The sequence below is a fragment of the Athene noctua genome, chromosome 10, assembly GCF_965140245.1.
Source record: "Athene noctua chromosome 10, bAthNoc1.hap1.1, whole genome shotgun sequence".
Taxonomy (NCBI): Eukaryota; Metazoa; Chordata; class Aves; order Strigiformes; family Strigidae; genus Athene; species Athene noctua.
This window is the reverse complement of record NC_134046.1, coordinates 6,140,906-6,157,871: the sequence shown is the minus strand read 5'-3', so window position 1 is coordinate 6,157,871 and position 16,966 is coordinate 6,140,906. Positions and strand designations below refer to the sequence as shown.

General features: G+C 49.3%; 1 protein-coding gene across 5 annotated transcripts in view; it reads left to right on the top strand.

Moving 5' to 3' along the window:
• Nucleotides 1-16,966, top strand: part of PRICKLE2 (prickle planar cell polarity protein 2) — a 108,825-nt gene that overhangs the window by 73,365 nt on the left and 18,494 nt on the right. For 4 of the 5 annotated variants that reach the window (XM_074914311.1, XM_074914314.1, XM_074914316.1 and 1 more), the window contains 4 exons: nt 2,309-2,492; nt 14,182-14,295; nt 15,991-16,128; nt 16,451-16,654. In XM_074914311.1, coding sequence (XP_074770412.1) covers nt 2,309-2,492; nt 14,182-14,295; nt 15,991-16,128; nt 16,451-16,654 — 640 coding nt within the window. Of the gene's footprint in view, nt 1-2,308; nt 2,493-12,445; nt 12,514-14,181; nt 14,296-15,990; nt 16,129-16,450; nt 16,655-16,966 lie in introns of those variants that run through there. The other variant, XM_074914317.1, reaches the window with a different exon arrangement.

Genomic DNA, 16,966 nt, shown 5'->3' with positions numbered 1-16,966 from the left:
AAAGCTGTTAATCTTCTGCTTTTAATGAGGGGAAAGGAAGAGAACGGAATATCTCAGGGGCAAGATCTTGAAGTTTGTACAGTTTGCCCAGGGAGGTGGCAGAAGCCCCATGCCTGGAGATGCTCAGTTTTTAATGGTGCAAAGTTTTTACCGAGCCCATTGTCCTGGCCTGGGGACATCACTGATGAGTAGACAGGCTACCTGTGTCCTTTTCAGCCTTTGGTTTTATGACCAGGAGAAGAATCCGCCAGCAGTGCCCACTTGCCTGGAGCAGGGCAGGAGTGAAGATCGGGGTAAATCACCTTCCTGACCCCATTCTCACCCTCCTGGCAGTATGTGGTGTGAGCTGCGGGATGGCGGTTGTATGGAGAGACCTGTGGGGTCTAACTGATCACACATCTCGTTTATTAACTCTTCGGCACCGTTATTTAAAGTCCACACAGTGGCCTGATTTATCTCAGTTATTAAAAGCCAAGACCTCTGATGTTCTCCTGCCATCCTCCATCTCCTGGAGGGGATGTGTCTGGAGCGGGGAGGAGGGCAGATACATTCAGGCTGGCTTTTTCCCTGTCGCAGCGCTTGTGCTCCCGGTGTTGCTGCTGTGCAAGCGTGAACTGTTGAGTTTGTCTCCTTTTGAAGCTTGTGATTGATATCCTGAAAATTAAAATTTGGCTAAGAAGTCCTAAACTCCGTTAGAATAACTATCTCCAGTGCCGAACCTGGGGCTCTGGAGCTATTAATTATTCTTAGCATCTTGTTGCATATTGAGCTGCTTTTAATCATATCGTGAAATGAGATGGAAACAGCAAAGAAACCAGCGGCTTTGCTGAGGCAGAGGGCCCTTCCACGGTAGCTGATTAATTAAAGTATTCACATGAAATGGTGCCTTGATTATTTTTTAAGGTAACAACCGGAGGCGATGCCGAGACTCTCCAACTGGACGCAAACCAGACGCTGGGGGTGTGTGGGGGTTGCTGTGTGGTTTAGATCTGATGAAAGGCAGGAAATGGGAAAATCTGGCAAATCTCCCTGGCTTGACTTAACGGAGCCTCTTGACTTTTGCTAGAGTGCATTTTTTGTGCTGTAAATGGCCAAATGGAAATTTAGACTCGAATCTGGATCCGTGCACCGGTATGCTTCGCTGGCTGGTACGCAATGGTGAAAAAGAGGGAAAGGTGTTTGAAAATTACAGCCCTCAGTGTTTAATTGCTGCTGCTCTCTAAATTTCTTTGCTTTACCTTATAGCAGAGAAACCTGCAATGGCAACAGTAACTTTCCCCTTGGTTTTTGTGTGGTACCTTACTATTTCTTAATTGTCTGCCTTTTGCTACCCAAGTGAAACCATATCTCATTCCTCAGAAGTCTGGTGTTTCATTAACGCAAACTAATTCAGAATTCTGCATGGTTACTTTAAAATAGATGCCATTGACCCATATTGTGGAAGAGCATTGCATTTGCAGAAATAGAAACCAATTTATCAGCATTTAATCTCTTTTTAGAAGGCTGGAGGATGTTTTCAGCCAGGTTAGTCCTTCACTGTCACACCTGGTAAAGGGGTGCAATGTCCTAGCAGCCCTGAGCCCACCAGCTGCAGGATCAGACCTTTAAAAGAAATGCTAAGAAGTGATATTCGCAGTGAATTAAGCTCATGGCTGTTAAATTGCAACCTGTGGGCTGTTCTTTCAGTTTTTCTTTGCTTTGCCCCCTGTCCAGCTCTCGGGCAGCGTGCGAGCCAGCGTGTGCCATTGAGCCAGGTGCTTAAGATGCCACTGTAGTGTGACTGTGGTTTTTGTAGCCTCCCTTAATTTAATTTAACTTTATATGTTCAGACTATAATCAATTTTTATGCTACTTTAATAAGCAAATTTATGCTATCAGCATGCTAAAGGGACTTGTCAGCTTCCCCGTCAATCCACCATTTTCTGTATTAGCCAAGTGCTCAGCTGTCCTAAATTCAGTAACTGCTCTGCAATTACTGGCTGGCGTGTTGATCCGCACCAGGCGGGCGCGTGGCTCTTGCCTGTGCTGGCCCCTGGAAATACGCCTCACAGTGCAGTAAAGGGACAGGCAATTACATATCCCCAAATATTGGGCAGTCTGACTCAACTCGATTGCCAAGTGTTATTACAGCAAATATGGACTTTTGTTTTTTCCTTGTAAGAGAGACTAGAAAATGCATGAGCATAAATAAGGGTTGAGTTTAGTATCTGCAGGCCAGCAACTGGCAGGAATCTCTTTGCTTTCTTATTTGAAGTGCAACTCACCGGAGCACCTCCTCCTCTTTTCTTCCTCTCTCTTCACCTTGCAGGAAGATTTGCCTTCACTGTAAGTGCTCCCAGGAAGAGCACATCGTAACAGTTATGCCTCTGGAGATGGAGAAGACTGTCACGAAGCTCATGTTTGACTTCCAGAGGAATTCAACTTCTGATGACGACTCAGGCTGTGCCTTAGAAGAGTACGCGTGGGTCCCCCCTGGCCTGAAGCCTGAGCAGGTAACGATGATGCCACCCAATTATCAGAAATAAATAGGTTTAATAAGCTTTTTGGAAATAGTTGCCCTGATTTTCCTTCTAGGGGTGTGAGCACTCATTGCATGTGGCTGTTTCTGGGTGCACTACAGAGTCTTGCAGAGTCAGGTCTGGTCTGAATGCAGAAATGAAACAAAATAGTGATGCCATCCTTGAGGGACTTGTGGTTTTCTGCATCTGTAGATGTAATTGGTAATTGAGAGCGGGGAAACAAAATACTTCCAGGATGGCGTTTATTGTGGTTGTGCAAGGGAACAGATACAGCTGTACCTACTACTGTTTCATGAGGAAAAAAAAAAGAGCGGTGGGACTCCAATGCTTGCTGGGGGGGTCGGTGCTCGTATTCTGCCCTCCTGGACCACTCTGCTCTACAGTATGTCCAGGGCAGACAGTCAACACTGGTAGATGACTCTGAAAAAAGTCTTTGAGGTTGGGTTTTTGAAACATGTTTGTGCCTTACTGGGAGGAACTGCTGAAATGAAGTTCAGGTCTCTCAGTACAGGAATTGGATTAGACCTCAGCATGCTGTCTGTGTGGAGCACGCATTGATTTCTGTTCCTTGCAGATTACATGATACGTTTGGTTTTTATGCTGATCTTCTATGTGTTCAACTCAGAACTTAATTTGCAGAGGAGATTGCAAAATGAGCTTAGTGTTGATAATTGCTATGGCAATCATTTTAAACTGTGTAAGGAGGCTGGGAGAGGGTGGAAAGCTTTCATTCTTACTGTTGTAGTTTCTGTCCTTAAATATTGTGTTTTCCTGAGCTTTTATTCAGAAGGGCTTAGGCATTTCCTGAAATATTTTGGCACCGCCCGTAGGCTGTAAATATTATCTGTCTGATTAGAGAAAATCCAGTTGTTTGGTGTATTTTTTTTCTCCTTGTTGTCTTTACAAGCCTTGCTCAGTTCTTGTTTGAACCACCGCAGCACCGTGTGTTTCATTTGGTGCCATCCAACCACACAAATCAGGCAGCAGCCTTGTTTTCTGTCACCTTCCTTATGTCAGAGGCTCCCTTTGTGCCTCCCAGGAGATATACAACACGGTGTATGGAGAGATGCAGATGGTCCTGAAGTAGCTCTGCTGGTCCTTCATGCTGCAGGAACATGAACCAGTTGGGTTTCTGGAGTCCCGTTGAAGACCATACCCAAGTGGTGCCACCTGCTCTCAGCGCTGCCTTCTGTCCAGGCGTGTCAGTGGCTTCTGGAGCACAAGCTGGCCCATGTCCCTCTAGCTTTGAGTGGAAATACAGATATTTAGTGACAGGTGGCACTTGACCGGGTTAGGCATGGTCTCTGATGAGTACAGCATGGCATGAACAGTGGCTGAAAGCCACTTCCAGCATGGTGGTGGCGTATTCCAGAAGACCTGGATCTTTCTTTGATCTCTCAGGTGCTTTTTAAGAAATAGTGTGCCATCAGGGAATTTGGGATGCTCAGGAGAAAATAAAAGTCCATTAGCTCTAGCAGTAGGTGCTGACATCTCATGCATTTACCCAGGTTAATGTATTTTTAGGTTCTTCCAGCATGTGTTTTTTGCAGAGGTCATGGTGTTCCTCGATACAAACACCCACTTTCTAATTATTCTCCTCTGTCTGAGATGCTGGTCCTTTTAGCAGATTTGCCACTTCAGACCTGCCTCTAATCACCATGGAGATGAAGAGCAGCCTTAAGCAGAGGCAAAGACAGGCACTGAAATCCTTCCAGCACAGCTCATCCACCAGCCCTTTTGGGACTTTTCACACATCAGATGAGCCACTAAGGAGACAAAAGCAAGGTGTGACTTCTCCAGGCTGTGAAAGAGTCACTATGCAGGGCTGGGGCTTGTCCCCGGGTGAAGAGCAGCACCCTGGATTTCTCTGGGAGTTACCTGCATGCCCAGGGTGTCACAGGGCTGGGAGGTGCCCCAGGATGCAAGGAGGGTGCTGTTTGCCTCCCACAGGGGTAGGAGATACCTCTGCAGCAACTTGCTGGAGCCATGCAAGCCTGAGGACAGACTTTCTGGGGGATGAGTCAGGTGTGCATACGTGATATGGAGCCTCTGGAAGGCTGATGTCTGCCATGGAGCAGCTGGTGGCCCTGGCTGAGGACACTGCTGTCAGGCTGGGCTGAAAATACAGATTTTCAGGCAGTGAATTTTTCTCTGCCTTCCGCTGTTTCTCTGTCATATTTCTTTGACATGAAACAGATGAAATGAAACAACTTTTTCTGCAATATTCTACTTTATTAAAATCTCTACGCAGCGTACAAGCTGGGGAGGTAAGTGGTCCCCTGAAAGACTAATGCAATTTTCTTATTATACTTGGACAACAGCCTTCCTACCTCGCTGTTCTTGGGAGACAGTGTTCACGTCTCACTCAACGCAGCAATTTACAGGATTTCAGGGGGGAAGTTGGCCAACGAACATGACATCATTTTTTGGCAGTTCCTACAGGTCATTTCAGAATTTGGAGAGTCCCTTCAATCCATAGCTTAAATTGTTAAGTATAATCGAAAGGAGAATCAGCTCAAACCTACAAGATCTTGCTCGATCCCTGGACACTAACTCAGGCATTAGCTGGTCTGTGGTACATGTCAACTATGTAAAAATTATGTTGGTTACTTAATGCCCACTACTGAAGAGAAAAAAACTGTTGGTCTGGTGTTCATAGATAATGATCCAGACACTGCACTGAAGAGTGGAGATGAAACTCATCCCTTATATTATGGCTCATTAGTGTGCAGGACTACAAAGTGCTTTATGCAACAGCCATAAATATGTATTTCTAAATAGGTTTGTAACACAGGGATGAAGATAGCAATATAAAGAAATGTTGTAATACCACTGCATTAAGGTATGGTTACAATTAATCTGGAAAACTGGCTAAAAATTTATGACATCTCTGCTCAAGAAAAAGTGGTATAAACTGGAAGGAGACTGGAAATGTTTTTTCATTGAGGAGCCTAGAAGAGCTTGTTTTGTTCAGCCTAGCAAATCGAAGGGTTATGATCTCTCCCTATGCATTAGAAGAGGAAGAGCAGTTACTCAAGCTCCAACTTTGGCACAAGAACATAGATATAAACTGGCTCCAAATGCATTCAGGCAGGAAATTGGAAGAGGTTTCAAACCATCAGAGGTGTAAGGCTCAGCGGCAACCTGCCAACAGGGAGAGCGACGGGTAAAAACCCAAGACTGAGCTCCATAAATTACAACATGATTAGAAAATGTGGTTTCTTGTAATAGCAGTCGGTTACATAGGATGGCCAAGAGGCTCCTGTGGGCTCTAATCCCGTTTGGATTGGACCTCAGTGAGAAGTTGTCTTATGGCAGGAGAGGGCCTTCTCTTCAGGAAGATATGGATGGAGATGGGAATGGGAGAGGGGCTGTACGGGAGATGAGGCAGAAGCTCGGCATGTGGGCTTTGAGAAATACTCTTTTTCCTGCCTGCTGTTCAATGGTCGGATAAAGAAATAAGTGTGAAAGTCTTGAAATGGGCAGACACCAATAGAAACGTGTCCTCAGCAAAGCAAAATCCCAGACCAGGTCTGGCTGCAGAGACGGGGGAAGGCAATTTCGGGAGCCAGTTTGTCTGCTGGGGCTGGCAGTCCTACAGCTGATCCTCCTTGCACTGACATAAGTTTGAGGGCAGATGCTTAAAAATAAGTACTTTTATGATGTGTTTTTCACATTTTTAGGCAAGGCATGTGTAAATACATGTGAATGAACAGACTTGAATTCCTTGAGCCTGTGGTTTGGAGAAATCCAAAGGAGTTATAACATGCCAGCTTGAATTTCTGAATACAAGGGATTTTTGAGGATTTCTGTCTTTATTGTGTCTCAATAATAGGAGCAGCTGGTTATGGGCACAGATTTCCAATTAAACAAAAGATGGGGCTTTACTTCAGCTGCGGTGTGGCTTTCTGTATGGCTCCAGCATGCCGACGTTCAAGACCCTTGTATGTGCCATAAGAACTTAATTCCCTCGCTGTCAGCACAGTTGCTCTGATTGAGTCCCTTAAAAAGTAATGAAAATCTCATCTGAGCTAAAATTAGTAGCATGAAGGTTCAGGGCACCATTTTCCTCTAAGTGAGCCACTAGAGCTTGGACCTTGAGATCTTTGCAGTGTGTTGTGAAACTTGTAGCTGTCATGGGGAATTTATTCAGGAGCTAACATACGTGTTGATTCCCGTCCTGGGTCTTTTGCAAGGGCTTGAGTTATAAAACCTCCAAGCTTCATCAGTTGCTTTTCAGGTCACAGACTGAGGAAAGGAGAGCGGAGATGAACCTACACTGAACATGCATTTACACCTTACCTAAAGATACTCACTTTCACCACCTCAGTGTGGTAGAAAGTACATTATCTGGGCCAGTCATCTCTGGGGAGCGTGTGCCTCGCTTGTGCCAATGTGCCACGGTCAAGTGCATTTTATCTCTTGTCCTTTCTTGAGCCCTGTAAGTTCAGCAGACTTGTTTCACTCCTCAAGAGAATGAAGTCTTGGATGCAGCAAGGAAGGAACAAGACAGGCCAAAGCAACCCTGTGCCCCAAGCCTGCGTGGTAATGGGGAGCAGATAAGCTAATTTATGGGCAGGTAAAGGAAAGGCAAAAGTCCCATAAAGAGCTCTACCTTCCTTGATAGATCCTGATCCTGAGAGCAGAGCATGGTAGTGGGGACCTGAGGGCGCTGAAGAGGATCTGTAACTCATGTACGCTGGTGCCAGAAGCCAGAGCCGCCTCTCACTCTGCCCCCTTGCACACGTGTACACTGTAGTATTTTATCCAAAAGCTGTATTTCAGCACATTTTTAAAAGCTCTCCAATTTCACTTTGAGGTAGCGGTAAGTCCATCACCTCCCCAGTGAACTCTTACTATATCTAAATAGCCTGGCAGTTAGCAGCTCTTATTTCAAGGCTGGAGCTGTCTAAATCCAGCCTCCAGGCATCGGACCGTGCCGAATGCTTCCCAGCTGGACGGAGCAGCAATCCCGCATACAAAATGCTTTTTCCGTGTGTGATGCCAGTGCTGCGTGACTTGGGGGCAGCTGGGGCAGGTTAGGAGATCCCGGGAGCGGATGGGGGAGGTGTGAGTGCATCACATACTGAAAAAAAACCCCAACACTGTAAAACCGTGTGTCTGGGCTTTTGCTTCGTTTCTGTATCCTGGGGTGTTTTCCTGGTCGTGGTAAGCTGATGCAAGCTGTTAAAAGTATTTAATCCGTGAACAATCTTATTATCAGGGAGGGAATTGGCTTCTTTTGGTGGGCTGCAGAAACAAAACCACTCACCTGACATGGTTTGCTCGGTTCTTAAATTTGAAGTAGCCGTGTGGTGGTCAGCAGAGGTAAGGGGCAGAGGAAGAGCAGGGAGTGGAAAAGAAAAGAGAAGAACCCTGGACTATACAATATAAACTTGTCCGGGAGCTTTATTCCAGCGTATGGATTGCAGCTTTTTCTTGTTGTGGTGTTATTCTAGTATGCTACCCCGTGATTTATAAATACAAGATTATTTTAAGTGGCACACCCCCGGGGAATTATCAACTATGATCAATGCAGCAGATGACTGTTATAATTACTGGTGCTCCGGGGGACTCTGAGCAGTGCGAAGAGCAGCTCTGCCGGTCAGCCCCTCACAGCACAAAGACCGCTCTCAGATGCTTTTAAAGGACTGTTTCTGGCTCCTTTTAATCCAAATTAGATTTCTGCCTAGAAAAATCATGTCATGCACTTTCACAAGTCTAAAACTTGTGGATGTACAGCCCTCATTCAAATGTTCTTCTTTGATGCCAGCAGGAAACAATGTTTCCGCGGGATCTCTTACAGACCAAGGACTGCTCCAAAGGCTTGGCAGGAATGGATGTTGTTCTCAACTGGTGAGCAGCAACGCTCAAACGGCTCGGCTGCCGTTAGCCGTGGGAGAGGAGTGCGCAGAGAGCCGCAGAGCGTGCCAGAACAAATAGCACTTAGGAAAATTATTTTTCCTTTGTTCCCTGCCTTTGTCCCGGCGACTCGGGTTTCCAAGAGCAAACCCAGCATTGCGGGGCGCCGGACCGCCCGGCGCCGGGGCTTGCATCCTTCTCCTGCCGCCACGTGCCGGCTCACAGGCACATCCATGGATCTGGGGGTGACAGCAGTCTCCCAGATGGGGATGCAGGGTCTTGGGGGGGACCCCAGCTCCCTCCTGGGGTGTGTGCCTGGCTGCATCACCATGCTCAGCAGACCCGGCCAGCAGTTCCCACTCTCCGTTTTGGAGCATCTGGCCTTGCTGCAAGGATTGTTTTCCTTCAAGAAATAAGTAAGTGCTTTGTATCCTGATGGCCAGGGAAAAGGAGGACGTGCCAGACTTGGGCCAAAGCACACTGAACCCCTTTTCCAGTTTCACACGTGCTATCATCTGTGGAGCTTGTGTGTGAGCCTACGTGTACAAGCACTCGCAATGTTTTGCAGAAACTTTGGGAAGGGTTATGTGCGTGTGGCTTGTTTGGTTTTGTTTTTCCCCTTTGTTTTTCCAAGGGAGGCCAGCAGGGACAAGAGAAATACTGAAGACACCAGATTCATTTCTCTGTCAGTTTTAAGCGCTCGGTGTAAAAGATCATTTAATGCCTGACGTGCAGTTAAAAGGCAGCACTGGGGAGGAGCAGGCGAGCCGCAGGAGCAGCCCCACTCGCCCAGGCTGGCACAGGCTTGTCAAAGCCACTGGCCGCCTTCCTCCCACTGCAGCCAAAGCTCGTGGGAGCTTGTGCACAGCGAGCCAGGGGACGGGGCCACGAGTGAGTGCACACACACAGGCACCCCCACACTGCACCAGCAGCTCCCCACGCTGGTGTGGTATGTCCCTGAGTGGGGTGGGGTGGGCTGCCGGGGTTGTGGGACCCTGGCATGGTCCCAGGGGAAATGTTGCTCTCCTGGGCATGAGGAGATGTTGGAGAATGTCGGCATGCCTGGATTTTGAACAGTCTCCACTGCAAGTGAGGATTTACTGTGCTGTGCCTGAGTGGTGGCTGACCCACCGAGGTCCCCTTTTTGGGGACATCCGCGTTCAGGCACTCCGCTGCACACAGGGCAGCACGTACTACCCTCACGGAGCTCTTTGCAAAAGCCTTGCAGCTGGTTTTGCAGTTTGTTTGGTTTCATGAAAGCCAGGCGGGATTGCCCAGCTGGATGTGCTGGAGTTGTTACGGCTGAGCAAGTCGGCACCCATCAGCTGAGCCGCGCCAGGACACTGCGTGCTCCTTTGTAGTCCATCCCGGTGGTACAGTCATCCCAAACGGCCCGGTTTGGTGGGTGCCTTCGGTAGGGGTGTTGTACTCAGGGTGAGTACAACCGAATGCTACTTCCCAACAGCAATTCATGGCATAAGAAACATGCTATTTCCCCTCTGCCTACTTTAATTCATTGATCAAAGAGATCCTTCATCAGTGGCTTAAATTCACAGGTTGTTTGCAAACTTTTCATTCGAGAACAAGGTGTAAGACTTTGCCCACAAAGGTGCTGGTGTGGGTTTTGTCTTTGGTAACCCCTGGGACCACCAGTAGAAGCTGCAGTCCTGCCTTTATTTAGCAGGGCTGGGGTCGGTATGTAAACTGTCAAAGTTAAACTGGAAACACAGCCCAAACCTAGGAAGACTGCAGAACACAAAGGCATTTGTAAACTAATGTAATTACTTTCCTCAGTGCCTTTGAATAAAGTTGGCTCCACTTTAAAGGCTTTTTCCTACCCTTGTTTTACATTACGTTCTTTCCTTTCTCCTGGTTTCTTTCCTTTTTAATTTCTATCTTCCCCCCTGTGCCCTCCCCTTTTAGCTCCAAGCAGCTGTTAATTTCCAAAATGTGTATCAGTTTTTGTTAGCAAACCTTGGCATTTGGACATTTTCCTTTTGAAGGTGAGAATAACACCCTGGGAAGATGGATATCTGCTGCACCAGTTTCTCGGTTTCTGGCAGCACAGAGCCCGTCCAAGCTCCTGGGAGACCTCCCCGGGGCAGGATGGGGCTTGCCCGCCCGCCCGACGTGCCACGGCACCCAGCACCCGCAGCCGGACTGACTTCCACTGCGCTGGCCAGCCCGGCCCCATGGCATCGGGGCCTCGTGACATTGTCTGAAGTCTTACTTTAACTCAGTCTGATGGTTTCCAGCTTTCTCAGGGGTTTCTCCCATCCAGATGTGTGCAGAGGTCAAAGTGAAGAGGGGCAAGTGGGGAAGCTGAGAATGAAACTGAGCCCGACCCCACACGTGGCTCCCGTGTGATAATGATGCTTGTTAGGAGAATCATGGCCAGAGCAGATCTGTTGCGAGGGGAAACAGCAGATTGTGGAGCTGCTGTGTTGTATGGCAGAGGTATTTAATAATAAAACAGTTAAAGATACTGCGTGATTTAAAAGGGAAATGTTATCCATCCTGGGTCATTGCCCCACGCTGTTTTCCTTATCTGGGTGCAGCTCATGTTGCAGAGCCTGTAAGGTCAGCGAGGAGCCGTCCGCTGGTGCTTGGGGGGTCTGGATCAGGCCCTTTGGCCGCAGTGGCCCTGCAAGGCTTATGAGCTACAGAGGCTTGTGCGTGCTTCGGAACAGAGCTGGACAGAGGAGGAGCTGTTTTAACAGAAAACAGTGACCTTTTGTACCAAAGCAAAGTGCAGACTGAGCAGCTTTAGTTTTGCAGCAAGTTAACATTTTCTGCAGGCCTTTTTCCTGAAAAGCCAGATTGGCCTGAGACTCCCTCTCCTTTCCTTCTTTATTTTTCCTTATTCTTGAGCCACACGACTGGGCTATGCCAGCCCAACTGCCATCTGCTCACACACAGGGTCGGAAATGCCGTCGGCAGCCGGCTGAGCCCAGAGGCAGGGGACGTTGGCAGCCTGTGACCTTGTCCCTCCCGGGTTTGGCTCTCTCTTCCAGGGAGCTGGGTGCATCCTGTGGGGAATGGGTGATGGACGAGAGAGCGCATTTGCACAAGCCTTGGTTAACATCAGCTCAGGCAAGGGATGTCCTTCTGCTCTTCATCTGCACTCCAGCTGGACTGCTCGGGATAGGAGCGATGCCTCAGGTGAAAGGATATGTGCGTCCCTCTCATTCGGGTTTGTCCCCAGGAGGGATGGTGGGTGCAAAGGCAACAGCAGAGGAAGCCATCGACAGACCTAAGGAAAGGGTCTTCTCCCCACGAGATGTCCCACAGGTGCTGGGCAAGGACTGGCAGCTGCCTCCGCTCCATCTCTTCCATGAGCACCCCTGCAGAAGGTCCCTTTGGCTGATGCAGATCCAAAGCAAACCCTTTCAGGTTATTTCAGGCAGCAGAACACAGGTTGGAGCCTGTTGTATTTATTTTGTTTTGCTTTTCAAACCAAATTGCCCATCCCTGCCGAGCTATGTTGCTGGTGTGATGGGAGCCAGTTCCTGCGGACCTGCTGAGACTAAATGGAATACTTCCCAGCGGAAGCAGGAGCAGAGCTGGGCACGTACATCCCGCCGCATCGGGCTCCTGGAAGGCAGCACCCAGGCTGCCGAGGGACGAACTCACATCCCTGCTTTTTGCCCAGGGTGAGCGTCTCACACAGCTCATTGCTCTAGGGACCAGAGCAGCCTGACGGAATTTGGCAGCTCTTCAAAAAAAGAAAGTAATTTCTGGTCGCCACCAACTTCAAGGACTCAGTGGACAAAAAAACTTCATTGCAAGAAATAAAAACAGAAACTAACCAACCTGAGCGCAGGGGAAAGCAAGCAGTTCATCCGCATGTGGGGAATTTGGCTGAGAGAAGTCATCAGGCGCCTGCACCGGCCGGCAAGGTGCAGCATGGCAGTGTGGTGGCCTGGCAGCCGGGGCATTGCCAGGAGATTTTCAGCTGCAAGCTCTGCCTCAGACGAGCTTCATGAACTCAGGGAGCTCATTTAACGTCATTATGCTGCAAATAGTCCTTTCCAGTGCGTATATTTGCTACCTCATGTAGCATGTCATAAGAATTTAAGTGTTTTTAATGTGCTTTGATGTCTCTGGATGAAGGATGCTCTATAAATGCAAAGTAAGTATTCTAATGTACATAGTTTGTTTTCTTTTTAACATAACAAAATACTTAGCAGCCTTTCTTTCTTTGACAGTTTCCATAGCTGGTGGGTCTGTTTCTGCTGTGTAAAACAAATTTAGGGTTTTGCAGTGGCAGATGCTCAGTGTGTTCCTCAGCTTCATGACCCGAGCAGTTCCCTTGTCATCAGCACTGCAGAGTTACAGGTGGAAATCTGCTAAAAATCTCCCTTTCTGCAAAACCTGATGATGGGGAAAGATGGATGTTAGGGTCGGTTTGGGGAGGAACCATAAATTGAGAAAAGCGATTGCAAGCACTGGAGCAGCTCTGCTCGCAGGTAGCTCTGAATGAGACAGCAGAGTGAGCTGAATGCAGAGTAATTATTCCTGAATAGTGCCAGGTTTGAATATTTATTCTGGAATAATAAGTGATTTCTTCCTGTTGAAGGTAATTCCCTGTATAAGCCACCCCCAGCAGCCTGCAAGCCCGTGGGTGAGCTCCCCTGCCAGCCAGCTGTGTGTGACCTGCTTCTGTGTCCCCATCCCTCCCGGGGACCCACGGTAGCTTGACATCCCACCGACGCTGTGGGGTTGTGCCGGCAGAGAGGGCTTCTCTGGGAAGAGCCAGCACAAGTGGTGCTTTCTCGGCCAAAGCTCAAAATGTACAGTGAGGGGGGAAAAGCTGATCAGAAGCCACTGCAAAGCAAGCATCGTTTGGGAGAAGCCCTGCGAAAGCTGCAGGCGGTGCAGCCGCTCTGAAATGAATTGCTGCAGTGTCTGAGAGCTGAGGGAGCATCTCGGGGTTACTCCCACCATGGCAAAGGCAGAAAGCTGTATGCACGGGGAGAACAGTTTGCCTGTGTCTAGCCAAGTGCAGATTTAAGGAAGCCATCAGCCCCCGGCTCCTGCCCGCGCATCTGGAGGCATCCGAGGCTGCAGAGACTGCCGATCCCAGCCGAGCTTTCCCTTACCTTCACCTTCTCCTGGTTCTTCCCAAGCCATTCAACGTCACCGTGGCCATTTTGGAGCTGATCCTCGGGCCAGTGAGTCCCATCCCGGTGCCTGGCCCGGCCCTTGAGTACACGTCCCAGGTGTGGCAGTCGGAGCAGAGACGCTGGGGTTCAGGGTGTGCTTCCTCTCCGGGCTGCCACTGGGCTCCTCCAGCGCCGGGGCATGCCATGCCCCACCACGCTGCCTTTTTAATAGCTGATTTTAATTATACGCTCTGAGACGAAAGAGAAAAACCAAGCCTTCCAACAGATTTTTATCTGCTGTTTATTTCCACAAATTACTGCAGAAAAAAGCCCGGAGGGTTTTGATGGAGGTGGAGGCTGAGATAGCCGGCAACACGGAGGCTGCCGGGGCGCAGCCTTTTTAACCTCCTCTGCCGAGGCAGGTGCCGACACATCCCCGCAGCCGGCGAAACATGCTAACGCTATGGAGGCTGACCGAGCAAACGGTAACGAGCCCCGCTGCCTTGCCAGGGCTGCACCCCTCTTTCTCAGTGGAGAAAAGGCAATAAAACCAAAGCAGCGCGTGGCTGCCTTCCCCCGCTCGAAATCATCGGGAAGACCCGGTGCCCGTTGGCTCGGGGGGTGGCTGGTGGCTGGGAAGGGGTGCACGGGCTCGCCTGGGGAGCCCCACTGCAGTCCCCTCTCTTGCTCCATAGGTGCACCAGTACTACAGCTGCCTGCCCGAGGACAAGGTCCCCTACGTCAACAGCCCGGGAGAAAAATCTCGCATAAAGCAGCTTTTGCACCAGCTGCCACCGCACGACAATGAGGTTAGTAACCAAAAAGTGTCCTCAGACATCTATCAGGGCTGCGGGTGGGGAGGGGACGCACCTCCTGGGGTTGTTCTTGTTGAAAGTGTGGCTGGTCCTTTCACAGCCCTTTCTGCTTTTCAGGGTGGGGGGGTTTACTTGGAGTTTGGTCGTGTTGCTATTTAAGTGCCGTATTTTCTCCCTGCTTGGATTGTGTTGGAGGTGGGGAGGGCATTGTTTGTAAAGTTAAATTTTTTTAAATCATCTTTCTGCAGTTCTCGGAAATAAAAGCATTTTCTCAGCTCTCGGAGGCCAAATCCGTGTTAAAGGTGGCTTGAAATGCTGTTGAGATCAGCTGGAGCCAGAAGTTGCAGAAGCCTTTTCCCAAGTGCTGCTTCCAACTCACCTTGGGAGTGGGAGTGCATGTGCTGAGGAGGGGTTTCACTCAGGCTGAGCCTCGTGAGCTGGGAGCTGGGGGAGCCTGGCAAGCCAGAGGTTGAGTCAAGACCAGTCAGAGCAAATAAACCTTCTTACATCTCACAAGAAAGATGTGAGGCAGCAAAAAGGGTCCAGTCTTTGTCATCCTGTTCTCACCAGTGAGAACACTGGCTTCTGGTAGCCCACAAAATTTCCCTGTGTAAACAAAAAAAAGTTATTTTCGTGCTGCTTTCTGAAGAAGCCGCTCTGGAAAATACATGCAGGTAACTTGTTTGATCTAGGTCAGATTTTAACGAGTTTGCCTGCGCGTGGCTGGGTGCCACGGGCCCAGCGCTGCCAGCGCCAGGGGAGCTCCAGGCACTGGGCAGGGGCTTCTTGCCGTCCACCCTCGGGCCCCAACCTGCCCGCCTGCCATCCCTGGCAGCCGCTGAAATCCCAGAGCCTCCGACAGCTGAAGAACATAGGAGTAATGCACATGAATGCTGCTGCTGCAGGCTGGAGGAACGAGCCTACATGTATTTTCTGCAAATTGGCATTTTGCATCCAGTTTCCCCTCATGCTCAGTTTTGCTTCTTCCAAAAATTCAAGGTGTGTTGGTTGCTCATGTGAATAATCCTGCTCGGCTCCATGAGCAAAAAGTACTCTCTAAAGTAGCAGAGGCTGGACTGGGCACTTGATGCTACACGTGGCTACTTTGGCTCCTCAGTCGTATTCTCTGTTGGGATGCAATCAGCCAAGAGCTAAGCCTGCAGGATGAAAATAGCCAGGAAAACCTCAGAGTTTTATAAGCTTCAGGGAAATTGCATCGCTCATTGTTTGTATCCTTTTATTTTACTTATTTCCTTATTACCTTCCAACGCAGAGGTTTTGCATATGTGCAAACTTGACCCTATGCTGGAAGAATAGTTGGAGTTCCCAAATAGCGGGAACTCCATCATTTGCACAGGGAAAACGGGCTGTGCTCTTGAAATGCCAATAAAATATTTTAAAGCTTCTCTAAGACCTCTGCCATAAGGAGAAAGCAGGAAAAGTCTGTTTGCTGGGTCTGGGTGGGACTCAGAGGACCCGACTTTTAAGACATTCCTACAAACATAGCACCCAAAGAGCAACCTTTTTTCTCTCCTTTCTCCTCATCTCTACCTCTTGAAATTTTGGCTGGGATGACTGAAACCCATATTGCAGTGTTTCTCCAGCCTCCCCTAAGCCCAGGACAGAGTTTGTAACCTCTGTGCAGAGGTTTGCAAGCCCATAACACTGAGCATCACTTGTGGTTTTTAGGTCCGCTATTGCAATTCATTGGATGAGGAGGAGAAGAGGGAACTCAAACTCTTCAGCAACCAAAGGAAGAGGGAAAATTTAGGGAGAGGCAATGTCCGGCCATTCCCTGTAACCATGACGGGAGCCATCTGTGAGCAGGTGGGTAGCAGTTGACAAACTGGCACAAAAGAGGCAGATTTGAATCACCAAAGTTAAGTGAGGCTCGTGGGAGCAACACCTGCCCCCCGTGAGCTACGAGCACTGGCGTCCATCACCAGTATTTGATGTGGAGCAGTCGCTTCACCTCCTGGCTTTGTGCAGGGGGGAAGCTGTCAGTACCCTGGCCACAAAATGGGGATGAAAAGAGATTAAGAGGTACCAGAAATTAGCACCTTTTCTGCCATGGTTGTGAAAGCAGCTGGTTGGCGGCGGGCGGTATCGCATTCGCCCACCCCCCATTAAACCCCACCTTTTCTGACAGTGCGGTGGCCAGATCAACGGAGGGGACATGGCCGTCTTCGCCTCGCGAGCAGGGCACGGCGTTTGCTGGCACCCTCCCTGCTTCATCTGCAGTGTCTGCAACGAGCTGCTGGTTGACCTGATCTACTTCTACCAAGATGGGAAGATCTACTGCGGCAGGCACCATGCTGAGTGCCTCAAGCCCCGTTGTGCGGCGTGCGACGAGGTAAGAGCCAGCTCACCCCCACTTCTGTCCACTTGAAAGATACATCCTGCTGTGGATGCTACCCGTGGGGATGGTATGGGAGGGTTCCCCTTGCCAGCTGGAGGGTATTTCTCCTCCATCCACCCTGGCGGCGGTGGGTCCGTTAGCACCGGGAGCCTCTGCATGGAGGTGTGCACACAAAATATGACAGTTTGGCTTTGCCAGTGACTCATCCAAGCTTTTCCTGGGGTTTCAGGTGAGCATCTTGGGGATTTTTAGTTGCATTTTGCCTGCAGTTGTTCTGAGAGAGGTCCTCATCTAAATGCAGGATCC